Source organism: Pipistrellus kuhlii, unplaced genomic scaffold, assembly GCF_014108245.1.
Source record: "Pipistrellus kuhlii isolate mPipKuh1 unplaced genomic scaffold, mPipKuh1.p scaffold_m20_p_5, whole genome shotgun sequence".
Taxonomy (NCBI): Eukaryota; Metazoa; Chordata; class Mammalia; order Chiroptera; family Vespertilionidae; genus Pipistrellus; species Pipistrellus kuhlii.
This window is the reverse complement of record NW_023425551.1, coordinates 1,301,723-1,324,284: the sequence shown is the minus strand read 5'-3', so window position 1 is coordinate 1,324,284 and position 22,562 is coordinate 1,301,723. Positions and strand designations below refer to the sequence as shown.

General features: G+C 53.1%; 1 protein-coding gene across 3 annotated transcripts in view; it reads left to right on the top strand.

The window, feature by feature from the left end:
• ZDHHC14 (zinc finger DHHC-type palmitoyltransferase 14) overlaps positions 1–22,562 on the top strand; it is a 118,944-nt gene that overhangs the window by 58,030 nt on the left and 38,352 nt on the right. For all 3 annotated transcript variants that reach the window (XM_045572779.1, XM_036413532.2, XM_036413531.2), the window contains exon 2: positions 16,490–16,650. In XM_045572779.1, coding sequence (XP_045428735.1) covers positions 16,490–16,650 — 161 coding nt within the window. The remainder of the gene's footprint in view (positions 1–16,489; positions 16,651–22,562) is intronic.

Sequence of the window (22,562 nt, the reverse complement as noted above, 5' to 3'; positions counted from 1 at the left end):
CAGCTGGTGCTTGTAAGCTGCCTAGTGGGTGGTATTCGATGCAGCAGGGAGAACGGACTCAGACACAGGAGAAGACGCCCATGTGGCTGCAGTGATGCATCCACAGGCCGGGCAACCCCACGGACTGCGGGCAACACCAGCAGCCAGAAGAGAAAGGGAGGGCTCTCCCTGGGCCTCCAGAGAGAGTGTGGCCTGCCAGCACCTGGATGTCAGACATCGCGCCTCCAGAGCTGTCTTGTCTGTTGTTTTAAGACACCAGTTTGTGGTCCTTTGTTATGGCAACCCTAGGAAACACACACACACACACACACACACACACACACGTGCACGCCAACTCGCATAAGCCTTCAAAGGCTTCCTCTGACCCAGGTCACAGACCAGGCTCGGTATTTCCTTCACCACTTCCTCCTGCTCTCTTCTCATCTGCCTGCCTTTGTGAACCTACCAACATCAACCCTTTAGTGGGCGGAGAGGCAGGGCGGTTCTTCTGTCCGCTGGGAGAAGGATGGGTTAGAGAGAGTTGTCAGACCTGTTGCCAGAATGGGGGCCTTGGAGGGTGGAGGAGGAGGAGAGGAAGCCAGGAGCCCGCCCGGAGTAGAGCTGGGTAAGGAAGGAGACTGAGGGCACAATACAGTGTAACTTCATGACTTTGAACTTGAAGGCTCTCTGACTTGGGGAGTTGTTCCTTGCTTTGGAGGGTGATTATGACCATAATGAGAAAGTGGGGAGACATTTAGGAACAATTGTGGATCCCGTTGCTAACAGGGATTTGGAAAAGGTGTAATTTTGAGGGGTTTCTGGAACTTGAGTAGTTAGGAGAACTTGAAAGACATAGATTGGCACAGTTGGTGGGATGTTGGCACTCATGGGTTAGGATTAAGAGTTTAGACTGTCCCGTGAGCAGTCCCCAAAGGTCATAGTCCCTACTCAGTGGCATGGATCTGTAGACACTGTCCCATGGGTGGTCAGGATTGCATGCGCACTGTGCTGATCACCACGTGGTCAGGATTACATGCGCACTGTGCCGATCACCATGTGGATCCCATGAGGAGGGAGTTCTGAGGGGCAGGTTCCAGAGGGCCCCCGGCAGCCAGACCTCAGACACACTTACACGAGGTTTTGAGTCTGCGGGTTTGACAACCTGAGGTTGGTGAAGGAGACGCGGTGTCTGTGAGCATCTATTGTTCATGAATTATAGGATCAGAGTTAGCACACTCAGAACCAGAATCCCCTTGGCCAAGGCTCTCTGCCAGCCCAGCCAACCGCCATTTTAAAGTCATTACCACAGGAGACACACTTTCTCACGGCCTCTAACCTAATCAGGAGGCCAGGCCGATCGACAACAAGGGCAATAAAGACGGCCAAGCTTCCGTAGATCCCTCAGCTCAGGGGAAAGGTCTTTTCTTCATCTATCTCCTGGACTAATCATATTTGTCTTGCCCTCTGAACTGGCTATCTGAGAACAGTCAAATGCACTGTGAATGGTGACATTATTAGCAACACCGAGTCCGGGGAAGAGAGACTGGTATGGAGAGGAGGAGGCTGCATTCAGTGTCTCTATGGGTGTGGGTTTGACAGACACTTGTGCCTGAGGAGGTGCCCAGGAAGAAGGAGCACGAGCAGAGGTGGGAGGGAGGGTGTGCATTGGGGGGCATATTGTTCAGCTTGATCAGTTGGACTAGGATGGGGAGTTACTGTACATCTTCCCGCCAGTGTTTGGGGGTCAGGACCACATCAGTGACTCACAGGCTTTGGTGCAGAATAACACCGTTACAGACATCACCATTGCCCAGGTCAGCCTTCTCTTACTGAAGGTCTTTGAGGCACATGGTCCCTGAAACCCCTCAGCAAACGTCCATCCCGTTGAATGGAGAGAAAGAGAATCTTACTGAAACAGATGCTAGTGCTTTATTCATTCCCCCTCTTGTCTTGCTTTATTCCATTTGCACGTATAAAAGTTAAAGTAAAAATAAGAAGTTCAGATAAAGGTGGCAATGTCTCCAGAGAGCAATGCTGAAACACCCGTTAATTTAAGTCCAGGCTTTATTATCGAATTAAAGCTACTTACTGCTTTTATCTGTGTTGACTTTGCACTGACTTCCAAGGCTGCTATGCAGGCACAACAGAGCAGAGTATGACCCCCCTATGCTTAATTAACATAATCTGATTCATATGGGTTCTTAATAGCTTTGGTAAGAGGGAACCGTGTTTGACACTGTTTTTATTGTGGTTAGGTGATGTATTCATTTCTGAAAGCTTAACGGAGAAAAAACATGCAGACAATGCTGACGGCCTGCCCGGCATTAATGCCATCAGCCCCGTGCAGGCCCTTAAGCTCTCCTCGCCCATTCCCCCCGGGCTCAGGCGCACCGTGGCCCATGGGCACTGCCGTGGCAGCCCTTCGCTGCGGAAAAGCATTCGGTCAGAACCCTGTCCAGCCCTCCCGCACCGGGAGGGTTTAGGGGCTGCACTGCCGAGGACCCTGAGAGGCCGGCTCGCGGGAGGAGAGGCAGGACGGCCGTGTGGTCCGAGGCGCTGGTTTCTGTGCGGGGCTCACCCTGAGCACACACGCCGCCAGCTGCTGGTCATCATGGTGTAATCTGTGTTACTGAGAAGCTGGGATGTGTTTGGCTTTTGCAACTCTTAGGTCTGCAATAGCATCATCCATTTAACATTCAACAGCTGTTTAGTGAGGACGGGCCTTGTTCTCAGGACCGTGGTCTAGCAGTGAACTGGACCCAGTCCTTGCCCTCCGTGGCCTTACCTTCTAGCAGAGGAAGGACGCTATGCAAACCCACAGAGAGCTGTGTGATGTACCAGCACATGATCATTACGGCGGCTAGGAGAAAATGAAAGGAGGAAGGCAGTAGATCCGTGACCTGGGAGCTTAGGCTGTTTCAGGTGGAATTGGCAGGGAAGGCATCTTTGAAGGGGTGGCACCGAGCAGAGAGATGAGAGAGGGAGAGGGTGAGACTTCGGAGTTCCAGGGAGAGGGAACAGCCATGCAAAGGCTCTGCAGAGGGACCAAACTGGCGTATTTGAGGAGCGAGAAGGTCCATGTGGCCAGAGAAGCGAGGAGAAGGTCCGTGTGGCTGGGAGCGAGAAGGTCCGTGTGGGCGGAATGTACTGAACAAGGGAGAGCCATAGAAATGAGGCCAGGGGGAGAGCCAGAAGCCAAATCTGCAGGGTCCTTCCAGACAGTGGTCCAGTGATTAGGTTTTGTTCCAAGTATAATAGGAAGTCATTAAAAAAAAAAATCAGTCTATCAGTTGTATGGAGAATGGGCTATTGGTGAGCATGAGAGGGAGCGGGAAATGCAGAAGTTTTGCAAGATTCCCAGTGAGAGACTGTGGTGGGCTTGACTGGGGCCAGTAATGGGGACATAGGAAGTAATGGGATGGGGAGTATTTGACAGTTGGTGTGACTTGCAGATGGATGGATGAGGGATGTGGGTATCAGGACAACAGCAGCTCTGCACTAAATCTCCATTTGGGGGATCCCACAGGCCTCGGTCGTAACCCCCACTGCCGTTCCCCCCATTGCCCCAGAGTGACAAGGGTACAAGGCCTTGCAGTGCGCCGCCCCTTCGTGAAGGTGGAGGAGGAGCGAAGCCTTAAATGGCTCTCATAACTTAACATGAAAATGGAAATTTTAAATGTGATGTGTTTTTAGTAAAGAATAGAATAAAGATTTTGCTTATTCTGTAGCACCTTTAAAAACAACAACATAAAACAAAACAACACAAAACCTTCCCTTAGCAACCTTTCAAACCACAGCAGATGTTCCTTAGAAAAACAAAGTAAATTGCCATTTTCAGCAAGAAGAGCCCCATTATCGTGGGCTCATTACAAAGTTCGTTATTGTGTGTATTGGGAGGACTGGGTTTAATGTACGGTTTCTCCTCCCGATCGGAATCCAAGACACAATCAGGACAGTTAATGGTGAAAAGGAGGCAAATCATGACAAGTCCCATTTTCCTCTCCTCGGCCCTGGCATCTGAAATTATAAATAATTTCTTGTGGAAACAATACTCAGAGTTGGGTGGATTCGTTTTGGATTTCCTGTTTCCTTTCCTTTTGTTCTGCGATTATTCCTTCCTTCCTCCCAGGCTGTTTATCAGATTTTCCTTCCCCTGCAAAAAATAATTCGACATACTTTATGGTAAATAAATGTTTCTATGACAACTATGTATTGCTTTAGGATACTTTTTTTTCCTTAATGTGCAAAATGGAAATAATGTGATTTTGCAACTATTTCTTGGTATTTTTCTGAATAATTAGCCCAGGAATCCGTTCTTCTTACATCAGCTGTGTCTTTGGGTAGGTTCTTTCTCTTTAGGATTACACGGACAGCCTGTGACTAGATACAGTTCACAGCTCTGAAATTTAAGCTGATAGTTAAACTGTCAGCTCTTGTGGTGCACGAGGTAACGAACGAGTGCATCATGTTCAGAGCGCCCTGTCTCTAAAGCCGGTGTCGGATTATTACGGGGTACACGAACCGGTGCACGGTTGCGGGTTTCGTGTCTTACTGTTGTGTGGAGCTGGTAGCTTTGCCCGTAGCAGGGTATCCATGGCTAGTTTTATGAATTGGGAGTTGATAATAAGATCACCATTCTTCAGCAGACATAAATGCTGTTGAGGTTTTCCTGTATTGATAAGAATGTAATTTAATGATGTTTTGCTTCTTCCAAAGAGGAAGACTTTTGCAGACTAAAACTTGGCTTTTGCCCACACCTGGCCGCGCTGGACCTGGTGCACTCATGAACTTACTCAGCATCAGTCACTGATGATCGTCAACCATTAGTATGTGTTGTCAGGATCCACCCAACAGCCTTGCAATGTTGTTTTGGTTACAAAGAAAGCAAGTGTGGCTCAGCTTTCCTTTTTTTTTTTTTTTTTTTTTAAATATATTTTATTGATATTTCACAGAGAGGAGGAAGGGAGAGAGATAGAGAGTTAGAAACATCGATGAGAGAGAAACATCGACCAGCTGCCTCTTGCACACCCCCTACCGGGGATGTGCCCACAACCAATGTACAAGCCCTTGACCGGAATCAAATCTGAGACCTTTCAGTCTGCAGTCCGATGCTCTACCACTGAGCCAAACCGGCTTCGGCTCAGCTTTCCTTTTTTCTGCAATGAAGAAAGCATTCCTGAAGCTTATAGCGAGCGTGTCCCCATGTTTTTAGGTTGTCAGCCTCATTAGTAATCAGGGAAGTGGAAATGGGGTCACAGTGACACACTCTTCTACTTCCACTCAATGGGCAAAAAGTAGGAAACCTGACAGTACAAAGTGTTGGCGGCACTGCTGGTGGGAGTGTAATTTGGCCACCACTTTGGGGGGAAAGTTGGTGTTACCTTGTAAACAGAAGATGCATATACTGTTTGATTTAACTAAAGTGTATGTACTATACATGATATGTGTACATTTATAAGATATAAACTAGAAAAAAATTGCAATTTCTTCAAAATCATGTTTAGGATTTAAGCACAGATCAGAAGTAAAGAACAAATTTAAAAGAGGACTTAAGTGAGCCCTCATCTGTGGTCAGAAGTGTAAGGTTTTAGTTTCTATAGTGATCAGTCAATATTTGCCTCGTGGCCTATTTTTAATAAATAATTTGGAAGAGGAATGCACCAGCCAGAGGACTCCTTGGTCAGAGGGGAGGGTGAGGAAGCCGGGAGGTGCAGCGCTGAGCAGATGGAGTGTCAGCTCAACAGCAGAACCTGTTTGACTCAGAAACACAGCAGACGAGCTTTAGGGCACTCGGCACACCTGCTTGGTGATTTCCACTTCTCCTTACCCTCCCTTCCCCCGGGACATGGATCCTCGGTGGGAAAAACCTCAGCTCCGGTGGCTAATTAAGGCTTTCTACCACTGAGCCTACGGTGGAAGCTCTCAGTGGTTCAGTAGCGAGTCCTCTTCAGGGGAAGGAGAGGCTGTGGAGCAGCCTCCTGAGTCAGCACCCCCTTTCCACCCCGCAGAACGCTGTCTCATTCCAAGTGTAAACCCCAGACTGAGCCAGCAGTCACCCGGTGACTGCGTGGCACAGCGTGACTTTGTCACCCTCTCTCGATTGCCCCGTTTAGTAAAGTGAAAGGGTTGAACTTGAGATTTCTGAGGTCTCTTTCCGACCCAACTCTGAGACTCGGGGAATCTCTTGGTAAAGAGCCCCACGGCCTGCCTGCTCACCTCTCCTAGGGGCTAATCTTACCTGCCCTCTTGTTGACTCTTCCCTGCTCTTGAGATAAGGCAGACCTCTGTAAGTCCCTGTAGACATACTTCTCAGTCGCCTTAGTTATAGTTTAGTTACCTCTCTCGGACTGTGCAAGTGATAGTGCACTTAGCAGTGACCAGCCAGAACCTTCCAGGTCTCTCCAGAGTGGATGGATATAAAACTCAGATGGTGTGCAGAGACGCCTGCTAATGTTGCTGAGGTCCTGTGCTCACTTGTCTGGGGAGTGTTAAGTGTAGAGTCCTCTGGACTCTGGGCAGTGGATTCCTAACCTGTCCTTTGAATGACTGAGACTATTGGCCAGTGCCCCTAGCTGCCCGCTCTTAAAAGGTTCTTGTTCCTCAGTGTCCTGAGTCCTGCAGGTGCTGGGCACAAATCCACAGGCAGACGCCTGTCTTCTGCTCCATTCTCTTCGCCCGCTGCCCTGGACCACCCGGCAGGCCCCATGCCATTGAACCCTCAGCCCCAGCAGGGATGGCCCCGGCCCTCTTTGGGAGCTTCCTTCTCTCTGTGGCTTCCTCTTCCTTCCTCTTCTTTCTGTGTCTGCTCTCTTAGGTTCTTTCCCTGCTCTCTGCCTACTCTCCTGTAGGCACGTTTCCGAGTTCCTTCTCGGCTGCCCTCCAAGGTTGTGCTTCCAGGCTTCCCGCACGGGTCTGCTTGGCCATCCGCAAAGGGGAAGCCAGTGCAGCCGCAGGAAGCATGGATGGGAGGGTCGCCGAGGTGATGGGCCGGTGCAGACAGCAGTGGGCTCACCAGCCCATGTCACCTCTTACGTGTGACACGGTGCCCTGCCAGCCAGCCACGCCCATCTGTGTTCTACGGCATCTGTCCTCAGCAGCCTCGCTGCTTCAGCCACCACCGCTCTACCGCTTCCTGCCCGGGTCTCTGCCGTCTCCTTGAGAACTTCCTCTTTTTTAGTGTTAAAGGTGATAGAAGTGCACATGTACTAGCACACAGTTCCCTCCTGCAGTAGGTCTGATGGTTAGCCTCGCCTTAGAGTTCAGGAACCTCAGCAGAGGAAGGTGAGGTCACTTGCTGAAGTCACATAGCAAGTTCGCGTGAGCCAGGATTTTAACACTGTCACCGTGACCGGGCTCGGCACCCGTGCTTCCCGCTGTCTCGGGGGGCTCCACGCCAGGCTGACTTGCCCCCAAGAGCTGTCTCTGCAGCTCACAGCTGCACATCCTTCTGGAAGATCATCAGCTCTGCTCTGTTTGCCCAGTTCCTCCCTTAGGATTTTCTGGCTCCGTAGAACACAGTGTGTGGTTCATAGCACACACACGCTCACCCGCACACACACTCTCTCTCACACACACACACACACTTACACATACATACACACACACTCTCTCCCACACACACACACTTACACATACATACACACACACTCTCTCTCACACACACACTTACACATACATACACACACTCTCTCACACACACACTCACACACACACACATACACACTCACACTCACACTTACACATACATACACACACACTCTCTCTCACACACACACACTTACACATACATACACTCTCTCTCTCTCTCACACACACACACACACACACTCACACATACACACACTCTCTCTCTCTCACACACACACTTACACATACATACACTCTCTCTCTCTCACACACACACACACTTACACATACACACACACTCTCTCACACACACACACTTACACATACACACACACTCTCTCACACACACACTTACACATACACACACTCTCTCTCACACACACACACTTACACATACACACTCTCTCTCACACACACACACTTACACATACATACACACACTCTCTCTCACACACACACACTTACACATACATACACACACACTCTCTCTCACACACACACTCACCCGCACACACACTCTCTCTCTCACACACACACACACTTACACATACATACACACACTCTCTCTCTCACACACACACACTTACACATACATACACACACACTCTCTCTCACACACACACTCACACTCACACACTCACACCTGGGGCTGCTTTGGGGAAAGAGAGTGATAATAAATGAGCTGCTCATTTAGAAGTGGGTAGATTGTTGGAACAGATCATGTCTGTCTTTCGATGTCTGTATTTTCTAATTTGTGCACTCATTAGAATTTAGGATTCAGCTATTCTAAACATTCTTAAAGCGTTCTCATCCTCACTGAGGAGTCACATATTCCACACGTTCCAATGGAATATTTTTCCAGGAAAAGCTTGTGTTTCTCAGTAACAAGTTCAAAAGAACCCAGAAAATAAACAAAATCCTCGTGTTTGGGAACATGGAACAGGCATGTGTAGCTGTTGCGTCAGCTCCCCGGGAGTTTACCCCGGACCCGCTGAGCACCGCAGCCCTTCTAAGTACGAGCATCGCCGGTGCTGTCCCTCCTGAGGAGACGCTTAGCCGGGACGCCGGAGCGCCGGCCGCGTGCTCTTGCCGTTAAGCACAGATCACGCTGCTCTCAATGAGAGGAAAGCGAAATGGACCCTTCAGCACCATTCCCCTTCTTCCGGAGCCATTGGCTTCCATCGGAGCCTGGAGATCGTAGGACACAAACTGGAGCGTCTGCAGAAAGGATGTTCCTCAGCCGAGAATGTGGCCGTGGCTCCCAGACCTGTCAGGCAAGCTGGTGCTGGTCATGTAAAGAGTCAGGTTCTGGAGGCGACTGCCACCGGTCCATTTAAGATTCGGAACCACCGTTGTGAGGATGACCAGCGGGGGAAGGCCTAGGGGCCAGGCGCTCTGTGGTCCTGGCTCGCCCTCTCAGCTCTTCCTCTGTAAAAGCAAAGGACTCACCTGTGTGCTGCACCAGACAAGCAGCACAGGTGCCCCTTGAGCCTGTCGCTCCGCTAGGTCCTAGGGGTGAAAGCTAACCACCGTCCTGATCAGACAGAGAAATAAGAAAGTCAGCAATGAGACTGCAGTGGGGGACAGTCCAGATCTAAAATGCTGAGTCTAATTGAGGTGTGTGATCCTTCCAGAACTTGGGGTTCCCTGGGGCCCGGCCCAGCCCAGTCCTGGTCTGGGGGTGGCCCTTCCCATTCTGACCTGATGGAGGTCCTGTAAGGAGGCTCATCTAGTCCCCTCTGTTCCGGCCGTGATGTGCCCGGGCTGTCTCAGCTTCTAGGTCTTTCCTTCCCAGCTGTCAGGCACCTAAGTCCTGCTGGGACATATGTAATGATCCAGCCAAGAGCCCACACGGGGAGTCGGATCTCTTTTGCTTTGTTTGTGGTTTGGAGTCAGACGTCACGGCGAAGTGTGAGTTACAGCAGCCTGTCACACAGGGTGGCCTCAGACAGTCCGGCGCAGCCTGGAGGAAAGGCCCCCGTGATTTTCCCTCCGAGGTTTCCCTCCGAGCCTCAGCTTCCCAGCAGGAAGCACCCCAGCATGGGGGTGAGAAGGGACCCTGCCTCCTGGAGAGGTGGGGCTCGGAGCGGGGTGCCAGTGTGAGCTCTCGGGTGGGGGTGGGGCTTCAGCTTCCACAGTCACATCTCTCCCTCCAAGGACATGGGAGCAGCCACGACTCCTCGGTGGACGCGTCAAACCCCAGTCCCCGGGCGGAATGGTGCTTTAGAAACTCAGGGCACATGTAAGGGGAGGAGTGGAGAAGGTTGCATGAATCTAACCTGAGCATTGCCCGAGTGCGTCACAGATGGCGTGAGGATCTATCTCACAGCCCGGGCCGCGCTGCACCCAGCTGTGGCATGAGGTGGCCCTGGGTGCTAGATGGCCGCGGACGGCTGTGAATGTCTGTTTCATCACCTGGCACGATACCTGCACACTAGGCCTCGTGAACATTCAATGCAGTCCTCAGGTCAGTCCCTGGACCGAGTCATTCATTATATTAACTCTTGCCTTTATAAATGTGAATATAACGTCAAAAGCTTTCACAACTAAAAATGAGAAGTTCTACCGTCAGACAGAGTTTAAACCTGATACATCACCTCCAGTAAAACTCCCATGTTAATGAGAAACTGGTGAGTCTGTGTCGCGAACCGGAGCGGACGGGACAGTGTCCCAGCTCCCCTCTCCTCTGAGGGTCAGCCTTGTGCTCCATCCCCGCTGCTGTGTCCCAGCTCCCCTCTCCTCGGAGGGTCAGCCCTGTGCTCCATCCCGCTGCTGTGTCCCAGCTCCCCTCTCCTCTGGGGGTCAGCCCTGTGCACTGTCCCGCTGCTGTGTCCCAGCTCCCCTCGGCCCTGTGCTCCATCCCACTGCTGTGTCCCAGCTCCCCTCTCCTCTAAGGGTCAGCCCTGTGCTCTGTCCCCGCTGCTGTGTCCCAGCTCCCCTCTCCTCTGAGGGTCAGCCCTGTGCTCCATCCCGCTGCTGTGTCCCAGCTCCCCTCGGCCCTGTGCTCCGTCCCCGCTGCTATGTCCCAGCTCCCCTCTCCTCTGAGGGTCAGCCCTGTGCACTGTCCCCGCTGCTGTGTCCCAGCTCCCCTCTCCTCTGGGGGTCGGCCCTGTGCACTGTCCCGCTGCTGTGTCCCAGCTCCCCTCGGCCCTGTGCTCCGTCCCGCTGCTGTGTCCCAGCTCCCCTCGGCCCTGTGCTCCGTCCCGCTGCTGTGTCCCAGAGAAGAAGCTGACACAGGAAGCAGGCAGGACAAGGCTGCACAGCAGCCTCCTTTGGGGTGGTGTCGACTTTAAGGAAATTATTTTTGGTCTCAAAAAGCTGCCCAAGTCATTTTTAATTTTTTTTTCTATTTAAAAGTAATTTTTTATGCTACGTAGAAGTCTACTGACTGTACATTAATTGTTTTTTCTTGTCTTGTCTTCCACTTCCTTTACCTTCTCCCACCCCCTTTCCCTCTGTCCATGGGAAAAGGACTTAAAACAAGGGACTTGAAACTGTCCGGCTCCGGGCGGTGTTTCCAGGCCATGTTCTAAGGAGGCTGCTGCGTCTCTGCGCTCCCACCCATTCTAACATTCCCCCCACCCCTCCACCCTCTCCCTGTCCTCCTTCCTTCTCTCTGAAGTCTTAGGGGCATCTGTCCATGTGAATCTACAGATGCTGTTGTGACCTTGCCTTTATCTGATTACTTAATGGGGTTGGTTTTATTTTCTTCTGTTGTGGGGTCCTTTCCTGCCCGGGGTTGGGGGGGGGGGGCGCGTCTGCTTTGTTCTGCTTCATGGTTTGTGTATGTGTCATGTGTAACCCAAATGCCTTCTCTGCTCGTCCCCACCAGCAGCCTCTCGGTGGAGAAGCCCCTGGCCTGCGGCCTGCGGTGCGCTCTTATCTGCAGCGTCACTGCCGCGGGCAGGCTTTCCTCGTCGCCGGGCGGCTCTGAGGGAGGGGGGACAGCGCGCAGGCTTGTCGGCTGCTGGGCAGACCCGCCACAGAGACTGCCGACTGTATTGTTTATGCCGCTCACAACAACGAACCCTCAGGAGCGCAAACTGGCACAGCCTAGTTCCAGAAAGAGCATTCTGTAAACTCGTTAAAAAGCAAAGGCTCGCTGGGAAGTGTTTCTCTCTCACCATGGTATATAGGAGGTGGACACATTTTCTTAGGAAATGCAAAAGGGCTAAGAGACGTCAGAGGATCTTCAGGAAACGCCTGAGGGCTTATTTGCGCTCACTTTAGGAACTTGTGTCTATTTGCAGTTTGTAAGGAGGTGGCCATTTTTCCGCTCCCTCGGTTAATTTTAAGGTCTCCCTGTGGATAAGCATCTGCTTTCTCTTTTTACATCTGAAGAAGTCAGGTCGTCCTGGTCCTTGTTCCTATGAAGTGTTCCCGTCGCCTTGAACACAGCCCGTACGTTTCCCTTCTCTCCAGAGGGACCCCTGTGTGCCCCCGGCTGGTCAGGGCACGGCACAGGTGGAAGGATGCTCAGGGTCTGCTCTGTGCCCTGGGGCGCCATTCCCTTCATGGAGGAAGATGACTCCCTTTTACTCGGCATATAGTTTCCAAATGCCGTCTGTGCCTGAGAGTCTTTCCTCCTGCTGCTTACACACTCGTCAGAAACCTTTGGCTTCCTGAATCAAACTCAAAATCGCTTGGCAAAAACTCTGAAACACCAGTTTTCCCTCATAAGCCCTTGCACATTCCTAATGGTCGATGGGGGTATGGGGCTGTTTACACGCTTGGATTTGACGCCTGTATTTGTAAACTAGTTTCCCAGGTTCTTTGACTGTAACTGGGTCTGTCTGGGCCGTCTGGGGACCCCCGAGTTAACAATCATGACACTGACTGTCACATGGGAGCTCGCAGGCTTCAGGCGAGGCTGGGCCGTGTCCGGAGACATCTGTGGGGTGTGGGCCCCCGGGGGGGAAGCCTGCAGGGAAGCCTCCGGTTCCCCAGGACTGGGCCCTGTCCAGGGGGAGGGTCCTCGCCCTCTTCCCTTCCTGAGCCTGGAAGCGACAGCTGTCCAATGAGGGAGCAGGCGGAGATGGTTGTCACAGTGAGCCCTCGGTGCTTTTGCTGACGTGGTGAGTCTCTGTAGCCTGCAAATGTGTGAGGGAGTTCCACTCTCACCACCCTGCTCAGTGGGTCTGAGTTATTCCTTTCAGGTTTCTTTGTTACATCTACCCCCTCCCCCCTTTGGCCCCCGACCCTATTTATTTCATTTCCTCCTTCCGGGTCCTATTGGCAGGTTCGTGATTATGTGCCATCACTAAGAAGGAGCTTGCCAGACACGGGGTGCTGCCATGGGGTGTCTGGAGAAAGGGCACTCTTGTTTTCCCCATCCTGGCATTGCGAGTGGATGCTCTGTCTGCCCCTCCTTCCCCCCGATTGGTCTCCCGCAATGCACTCAGCACTGCCCTGTAACGGAGCATCGCTGTGTGTGTGATTGAGGAGCGAACCATAGAGTTAATGGTGTTTATGTCCCTGCTTATAAATGAAAAATGCATTTATTCTTACAGTGACTCATACGCAAAGGAGGAAGATCATTTTTATTCTAACCCTTACCACCTCCATTCTTCACAAAGCCGCGCCGTTGTTGTTTCAGAGTGAGTCATTGGCTCAGATTATTTCGCTTCATGATCATTTGCCTTCACTGTTTATGGGGGAAGTGCAGGGCAGTGAAGACCCTGAAATTTAACATAACAGGTTTGCTGTGATTCTGGAGCACAGGAACCCACGAGGATGCAGCATCAACGAAGCAAGGCCCCTTTCGCTTCCCGCCGGCGCTCATTGCCGACCTTGCTGCGATGTGTAAAGAACAGTATCCGTACACTTAAGCTTCCACAGAACACCAGCACCAGGCCCAGGCCATGCTGCAGTGATGGGTCCTGAGCCACAGTTAACGGGCTTTTTTTATTTTTATTTTTTAGTCTGTGCATCCATTTGCAGGCAAAATGTTAACAGATGACTCAAATTGTTTTGATATGGAAAAGGATTCTCCACTTTTCATTCCCAAGGCCTCTTGGTTTTGATGTTTCTGCTACATCTTGTTAGTGTTGTTTTGGTTTTGTTTCTTAAGGAAAGCTAATCTTTCCCCAAAGAATGTCCTGTGGAAAAAAACAGAGACAGAGACTAGCCACCCGATAATGAAACCCAGATTTCCTATCTGAAATGTGTAAGAAGTTAATTTAGTCCCAGGGTATGGTCCAAGGAACCGGTTTTACGTCAGATGACAGCGTGTGAGGTGGGCAGCCTCCGGCCATGAGAACAGGGCTGCTGGCAGGACTGACCCTGGGACGTCAGCATCTAATGGCAGAATAATTCTGTCGTAGTCAATGACCAAACACATTCCCTGCATGGTGTCCGGTAATATGGCACCCAGCAAACAGTTCCACCGTCACGTGTGAAGATCGAAGCTCACATCATTGTTTTTCCCTAAAGATTTGAGAAGATGCCCAGCAGGCATGGCTCGGTGGTTGAGCATTGACCTATGAACCAGGAGGTCACAGTTCGATTCCCAGTCAGGGCACATGCCCAGGTTGTGAGCTTGATCCCGGTGTGGGATGTGCAGGAGGCAGCCAATCAATGATTGTCTCTCATCATTGATGTTTCTATCTCTCTCTCCCTCTCCCTCTCCCTCTCTGAAACCAATGCATGTGTGCGTGTGTGTGTGTGTGTGTGTGTGTGTGTGATTTGAGAAAATTGCCATTGGAACTGGGAAAACAGCCTCCCCTCCTTGGCAATGCTTCATCTTCCACTCGTTGCCTGGAAGCCCTTCTTCCCCTCCGATGCGCAGGAGCTGACAGTGATAACAGACGCCCAGTCTCACACGGAAACCGCTCGCAGGGATGGTGGGAGGCGGGTCGTTCCGAAGGCTGCGCGCCGTCCTGTGAGCACTTGTCTGGTCCGGTGCCGCCCTCGCCCGTCCTTTCCGCCGTGAAACGCACGCTCTCAGCTTCCCGTGCTCGCCCTCAGCCACCTTCCCGCTGGGCTGCAGGAGGACAGCGCTGCGGCCCTTTTCCGGCGGCCCCTCGGGCGGAAAGAGGACTCCGCTCGTGTTTATATCTGTGGCAGCTGCAGCCTCCTCGCGTGTCAAACCCAGAGCCCGGGAGGGAGGGCTCCTCCTCGCAGATGCCCCTCGGGATCGGACTCCCAGCACGGTCGCTCGGAACCCGAAGGAGCATTTCGAGAGGGGCCTGGTCTCGGGCCAGGGGTCTCCTCTCTCTCTGGCTTTGGTGTCACGCTCTGCCGTGGCCGAGGGTGGCTGGCTGAGCTCGCCCACCGGCCTGGCCTCTGGAGGTCTAGCGATCTGTCCGTCTGTCCGCTTGCTTTCCTGTGAGCATCCCTGAGGGTGTTAAAAAGGCTCCAGGTATCTGGGAGTTTGGACGGCCTCGTTGGGCAGGAATGACAGGTTTTTATGGTTTCCCGTGAATCCTGTGAAGAGCAGTCGCACCGGCAGTCCGGATGAGGGGACGTGATGCTGTTTGTTTGTTTTGCTCGGTTTCTGCAGGTGGTCAGTGTGGGGGAGGAAGAGATGTTAGAAATGTCACATATTTCTGTCTGAGTCACGTGACTTCTTTCGGAGGCCACCTGCCTGTCAGGAAGCCCGCCAGGTCGTGTGTGGGGTCACCATCCACCCTCTGAGCGTAGCTGGGACGCCTCTGGGTTTCCTCAGGCGAGGCTGTGGGCCTTCCGTGCAGTGACCATCCTCAGTCCACGTCGCCGTCCTCCTACAGGCCAGCCTCTGAATCTCTAGTGTCTGGCCTGGCGAAGGGGGTCATGGCCTGTGGTCCTTGAGGCCTGGCCATCGCATCAGGCACCTTACCCCCCCTTCCTGTAAGCACTGCACGGGAGTGGGGTGTTGGGGACCAGCCCAGTGGCCTCCTCATCCTTCTCCAGCCCCCGTTTCGCCTTCAGCACCTGGAAGAGGGTCACTGAGGAGGTGGAGCCTCTGGGGGGCGCTCTTCGCTCTAGCTGTGACTGCTCCGTGACTCCGTGCTGTGCTCCTCGGTGCTCTGATGGCGCTGAGCGTAGTGACAATGGATGAACATGGCGCAGACCCCATCCTTCCCTCAGCTTCAGGCACCGAGCGAATTCTCACTCGGCCTCTCGCCCTCTGAGGCGTCAGGGGCAGCGACAGTGGCCGGGGCGGGGTGCACAGTGCCCTGGCTCCTGGCCCCGAGCCTGCTGGCCTGGACTGGATCTGTCCCAAGGACCCCTTTCCCGCCCCCCATGCCCGGCTGCATGTCCGCTCGCAGGCTGGGGGACAGGGAAGGGGCTTCTAGAAGGAGCTGGCCGTGCTCAGCAGGGCAGCTCAGTGCCTTCCTGAAGAGCAGGCGGTTAGACTGGCCCAGCCACCGGACCCTTCATTCTCTCTGGAAACGGGCTGCAAGTTCATGTCCATGGCTCATTAACCTCTTTTCATAGGTAAACTCCAAAATATTGATTTTAGTTTATTTGTTTATTTATTTATTTATTTATTTATCTTTTGAGGATGAATCTGCATTTCTCAGCATTCTGTGTCCCAGTCTGTGTGACCCACGAGGAAAAGCCAGCTCAGTCTGGTATCTGTAGGAATGGGAGGAAGCTCACAGATCCTTGGGCGGAGTCTGTGCACCCGGGGTGATCGGACAGCAGGGTGGTTCCGTGCTCCCGCCAGCCTCTCTGCTGGGGGCGCTGTGGCAGGAAGGGAGGGTCCCACCGTCTTCGGGAGAGAACGTCAGCCTCCCGGCATGTGAATGCTCAGCAGAGAGGAATTCTTAATGGAAATCAATTTCGCTCCTCCCAAGAAGCCTTTAGCTTCTGGGAAAATCCAGACTGCATACTGCTGATGACTGACGTTATCTTTCCTTTCTCCCCCCCCTTCCCCCCCCTTCCCCCCTCCCGCCGGCAGCTGCCCGTACCTCGCCGTGAGAATCACCCCTGCCGTCCCCGCGGCCGGCGCCGTCCTGTTCTTCTTTGTGATGGGGACCCTGCTTCGCACCAGCTTCAGCGACCCCGGCGTCCTCCCCCGAGCCACACCCGACGAGGCCGCTGACCTGGAGAGGCAAATAGGTAACCTGCAGCCTGCCCTCCCCGGCCCTTCCCGCCCCGCTCAGCTCAGCCGCCTGCGCCTGCGAGGGCCGGGCGAGGCGGGGACAAGGCCCTGCGGGAGTCCCCGGAGCCTTCACGCACTGTCCACAGGAGGAGCTGAGTAGAAGGTGGGATGGAAGGAGGCCGGAGGTAAGACAGGACGGGTGCCCGTGCCCCTGCCCTGCAGCGGCTGGGGGTGCTGCTCACCCAGCATCGCCACTGGAATTATTTTTATCCCCACGGTCCTGAAGGTCCTCGGGCGGTGCCTGCGCTCCGTTCTCCTTTGTAGTCCCCGAAGCCTAACTCTGGTCCCTGGAAACTCTGGTTTCTCATAGAAACCTGGGAACTGAGACTAAACTGTAAACCAAACCTGAGCCTGCTGGCTCATTTCCCCGGCCGGGCACCAGCATCTTTCCTCCGTGAAGAGATAACACAGAGACGGGTTTGCGATCTGTGCATGGAGACGAGCAGCTTTAGTCTTCCTTAGATAATGTGATTCTATGATGAAAAGTTTACCGCAATCCACTCAAAAGCTATTAAAACAAATCCCAACCCCTCGCACAACTAACGTGTAAGGCCTTTTTTTCTATTAAATGGAGCTTTTTCTTGGAGTGTGCATTGGTGAACTTGTAGCTTGGAGGGCGTGGTGATAACTGGACAGGAGTGGCAGAGGGCGCAGAGGGCAGTGAGGGCTCTCAGAATGTCAGGTGGCGCATGGGAAACCACGGGCACACGTCCTCTCCCTGCCTCCCCCGCCCATGCCTGGGAGTCCGTGCCCGGCCCCACTCTGCTGAGAGATCCCATCGCCACAGGGAAATGGGCTCCAGGGCTGGGCCTCAGCAGAGAGCGTCTGCTCTGGCCTGCCATCCCAGGCACCGAGGCACCGCTGTGCCCTGCTCTGAGCTCCCGCCCCACCCTCGTCTCTGCCTCCCTGAGGAGAGCAGTGAGGGAGCTGACGGGGGAGTGCAGGGGAGCGTCAGTGGGAGGCAGCCTTCCTGTGTCCAGGCAGGGAGGGAGGGGAGGAAAATCCCTCCGTCTGCTGGGATAGACACCGCTTTCTCAGTCATTGCATCCGGGATTTCAAATCATTCATGCTTTAAGGCTTTGCATTCATAGCACATTAATCACTTATAAAGACTATCATTGAACTTGATCAGCTCCAAGCACGTTTGTCAGGGAGCAGCTAAATGGGAGAAAGTGGCGGAGCCAGAGCCTCGAGCCCAGGTTTCCTGGCCTCAGCCCTTGTGCTGCCCAGGTTGGCATGTCAGAGGGAGGGAGCTCAGGCCCGGTGCCCTCCGGGGACCATGACTAGCTGTAGGAACCGTCGTCTGCGCCACGTCACATGAGCACGCACCTACAACACGGGTGAACCTTACGACGTTATGCGAAGTGAAAGAGGCCCGATCAGAAGACTGTGTTGTATTTATATGATTCCATTTACATGAAACGTCCAGACAGGGCAGATCTTTAGACAGAGAAAGCAGGCTGATGGCCTGGGGGGAGGGAGTGGGGAGATGGAGGAATGAGGGTTGATGCACACAGACATGCCGGGACTGTGTGGAGTGATGAAAATGACCTGAAATTAGATTGCAGTGATGGTGGGGCAAGCGAATAGGTTCACTAAAACCATTCTACACGTTTGTAATGGATACTACACTCTCATAACCCCACTGTGACGGTGTGTAAGGCCTAATAGCACAGTCATCCGCCAGCGATGAAAGGGAAGAGGGAGGAGGCAGGTGGGCTCACCCCGGAGCTGTGTGACCCAGGCTGGTCCTCACCTCTGAGTGCCGTCCCTCCTGCGCTCATCCGCATGTGGGGACAGTGACACGCATTCTGTGGGTTCTGGTCAGGTTAGCTCAGAGAATGGTGGTACTTCTCTAAGAGAAATGGTCCTCTTTCCCCACCCAGTTCTCTCTTCACCTTCCACAGACATGGATTCTCCTAGAAAGTGACCCGCAATATGCTAGGAATGAGTGACAGCGCTGGGAGGGGGGGGGTCTGATCCTTCATAGCGAGTCCTCCCGGGTGCTTCTCGACTGTGGAAGATAACATTATGTTTCAGTGAAATCTGAGCACATTTATTTTGTGCTATCTAACTAAAAACATGAAAAAATGAGACTTAGAAACTCTTTATTATTAGGATTATTAATTCTAATTACTTGCAGTATCCCTCTACTTACAGAAGCCCGTAAGAGCATCTAATAGCGTGAGGCCAGCCCTCTGGGTAACTGTTAGGGTTTGCCGAGGAGGAGGCTGTGTGTCTGTGTTGACAAGTGTCTTGAAACGCCTTACACAGTATTCTTCTGAAAAGAACTTTCTGGTAACTGGCATGGCCACCAAACAGACGGCAAAGACGGCCAGAGTGGTCTGGCCGGGTCCCTGGAGTCCTGCCATTTCTTTGGTTCACTCGGACAGCCAGACACAGCGACTGCTTTGGGATCAGAGCGTTTTGTTCGATTCGGGATAGACCTCTGCAGGCAGAGGCACGTCCACAGGCGCCGGCCCTGTCTGTCCCGGCCCTCCACACTCAAAGCATGAAAGCCCGGACTCAGCCACGGGCTGACATGACCTCCCCAAACAAGGCTGGTTACTTGGGAAACGCTCCTGTGGCAGGAAACCCTGACACCAGGGAGCCGTCCTGCTTGTGAGGGTGGAACCGGACCAGGAAGGCTGGTGGCTTTAGAAAGCCGCCTGTGCTGCGGCAGAATCCCAACGACTGTTCGAGGGGCACTCCTGCCCCCTGGCCAGACAGCACTCCGAAGACACGGGGTGTGTGTGTGTGTGTGTGTGTGTGTGTGTGTGTCCGTCCCTCCTCTGCCTCTGTCTATCTCCATCTCTTGCCCTCCCTCTCTCTTTGTCCCTCTCTTCTTCCAACCCTCCCTCTTCTCCCCCTCCATCCTTACCCCTTCTCCCCCTCCTCTTCTTTCCCTCCTCCTTCTCTTTTCCTCCTCTTCCGTCTCCCTCTCTCATCCTCCCGCCCCCACTCTTTTGGTCAAATTCTCATACAGAATGTGTTCTTGTAGTGCACAGAGCCAGTCCCTGTTTCTAAGACTAACGCTTACCTCGCACTGGCTCCTACATCAGCCCTCAGAGGCCTCCCCAGAGGATAGGCTCTGAGGGGGCTGGGCGGCTCCGGGTGCTGGGGTGCCTGGCGGAGTCCCATGGGGACAGGATGGTGTCTCCACCCATTCCACCTGCTTGACTTTCCCCCCAAAGACGCTTCATGCTGGGCTTCACAGTAGAAACATTATAATTGCAATTTTAACAGCACTGACGGATTTCTGTTGAAGAAAACACTTCCTGAGAACACTCTGATGCCAACTTAAGACTGCAGTCAATTTTCTCTATTGCAAGACTAAACTGTTTTCAATTTTCCCCACGTACATTTTTATTTTACTAAAATTATTTTTATCGGAGTAATTTCTTTCTCTACATAAAATTTATAACCATTTTTTTAATATCACGAGCATTGGAATATGAATTTTCTTATAGAACTGTTATATCCACTAAGTCAAATTTTCCTGATGATTTAATTTTTCACAATGTACATTTTTTAAGCCATTATTGACTTCTTTTTTTTGTTAGTTATTCCTGCTGGTAGCATTCACCGTCAAGTTGCTTTAAATTCCTGTGTTTTCTTATTTCTTGCCTTGTGATTATTCTGCTGTCTGTGGCTGGTCTGCGGTTAAGTCTCCCACACGATTTGCGGGCACTGTGCGTACTGCACACTAGAGGCCCACACTTCTGAATGTGCTAGACAAAAACCAAAGGTGAAAGAAGGCAGCAGGCAGCAGGTGGTTCATTTGACCATTGCCAGTTTTCTTTTCGGAAGGTGGCATTTTCTGACTGTTTCCCCAATTCGTATTTGCACCCCCCAGCTCCCCTCCGGGTGCCACAGCTTGTCCTCTGTGGGATCCTCGTTGGCGGTGGTCGCTCCAGCGCCTCCGGCCATTCTGCAGGCAGGACCCGCCTCCTGCCCTGCTCTCTGCGCCCCCTCTTCCCAGACTCACCGTGACGCCGTTTCGTTAGCTTTGGGACAGCCCCTCCCATGCACCCGCTTCAGCATTGACCTGCGCCCCTAAAATGAACAACCCCGTGCTTGTCCTGCAAAGCAGGGGCTGAAAGGTAGAATCATGTTAGTAGCCAGTTCCCATCCAGTGCTTCTCCCGTGCCGGCAGCCGGCTGTATGTAAGCTCTTCCTGTGACAATCCCATCCCACACTCACACCTCCGCTCGCTGGTGCTGTCACTGTAAACACTCGAACTGCATTGATGAGAAGGCGGTGCTCAGGAGGAAAGGTGACTTCCCAGGTCCCTGGGCCAGGGCTGGGGGTTCCATGCAGGTCTGTGCCCTGAATCACAGCACGCACTGCCCACCAGCTAGTTGCCTTGGGGAGCCAGGCCCTGAGGGGCAGGTGGCACTCCCCAATGCCTGTAAGTTAGCGTCTGTCTCCATCACCAGCCCTCAACTCTCCTGTCCCGTCGGCTGCCTCTCCCGTCACATCCACGGAGGCTGAGGGCCTGTTCTCAAATCCTGGGCCGTGGGCAGGAAGGAAGACGTACAGGGAAGCTGCAGACCACCGGGCGCGCCTCGGCGCCGCCTGAAGATACAGGGGCCTCCCTGGTGATGTCGGACTCGTCTCCGGCATCCGGTTCCCCAGCTGCTGGTGAAGGAGCTGAGGAAAGTGGGCAGGGGGCGTCCCACCGTGTCCGAAATACCTTCTGGGAGAGGCCAAGGCCTTGGAAGCTGGCATTCCAGGAATAAGACAAGCAGCTCCCCTGTCTGTGGGAAACGGCTAGCACTGTGTCCTGTGCATGGATGGCCGGGAAGAGGAGGCGCGGTCCTCCCACACAAATGCAGGGTGGAGGCTCCGAAAGTCAGAAAGCCGCGCTGTCCCTTTAAAAACAAGCCCCGGCCGGGAGGGCTGGGAACCAGATGTCACCATCCAAAGTCCGGTGTTGGTGTTCGGGGAGGCACCGCAAGGCTCCGAAGGGTTCCTTCTGGGGATGTTGTGTTTCCGAGGGGTTTGGAAGGATGGGCATTTTCCACCCGGAAAGTTCTCTGGGGCCTAGGTGACGTCTTCTTCCGATAAAACGCCAAGGTGGGAGCGTCCGTGTGGGAACCAAAGCCGGTTTCTGAGTTGGACGTACATGCGTGTTTGTGAGGTTGGGATGGGGCCTGAGCTGGTCGGAGTGGAGAATTAGAATGGCATAGACAGCCGCCCCCAATCCTTCCTTCTCACGAGCCCTTACAGCGCCACCCTCCCAGCCGCCAGGTAGCAACATGCTGCGTCTCTCCTTCCCACAGGGAAAGACACCTGGGTAAGGGGGCTTTCACTCCATGAGATCGCACTTCCGAGCTCATGCTGCTCTGAGCTTAGGAATCTGAGTTCCTAAATCCACAGACGTGTTTTGGTGGCTCCCGTACTTCCCATCCTGAACCTCCTGGGTGGCTCTCCCAGCACAGCTGAAGGTGTGACTTCCCCACGTGTACGTATGCACAATTCCATAGGAGAGATTGGAGTCTCTTAGCATTGGTGAACTCCTCCCTAAAAGCAAAATCTTCATTTCAGATAAGGGGAATCTCTCTCTCTCTCTCTCTCTCTCTCTCTCTCTCTCTCTCTCTCTCTCTCAACCTTTCTCTTTCACTCTCAGCACCAGCGTCACATTCTTTAACAAGTTTGTGTTCAATCAGCAAGATGATGGCATAGAGCAGCGCTGACATGCTTCGCTGTAAAAGAAAGGAAATGTGCAGTAATTATAATCAGTTCCGTACCCCAGCCATGGAAGGGGAGGATGAGGAAATAACGAGGGTGAGGAAAAGGTCAGCCTCGGGGGAGCATGGGAAGCGGAAGATCAAATGGCACCAAAAGGGCGGGGAAATTGGGACCA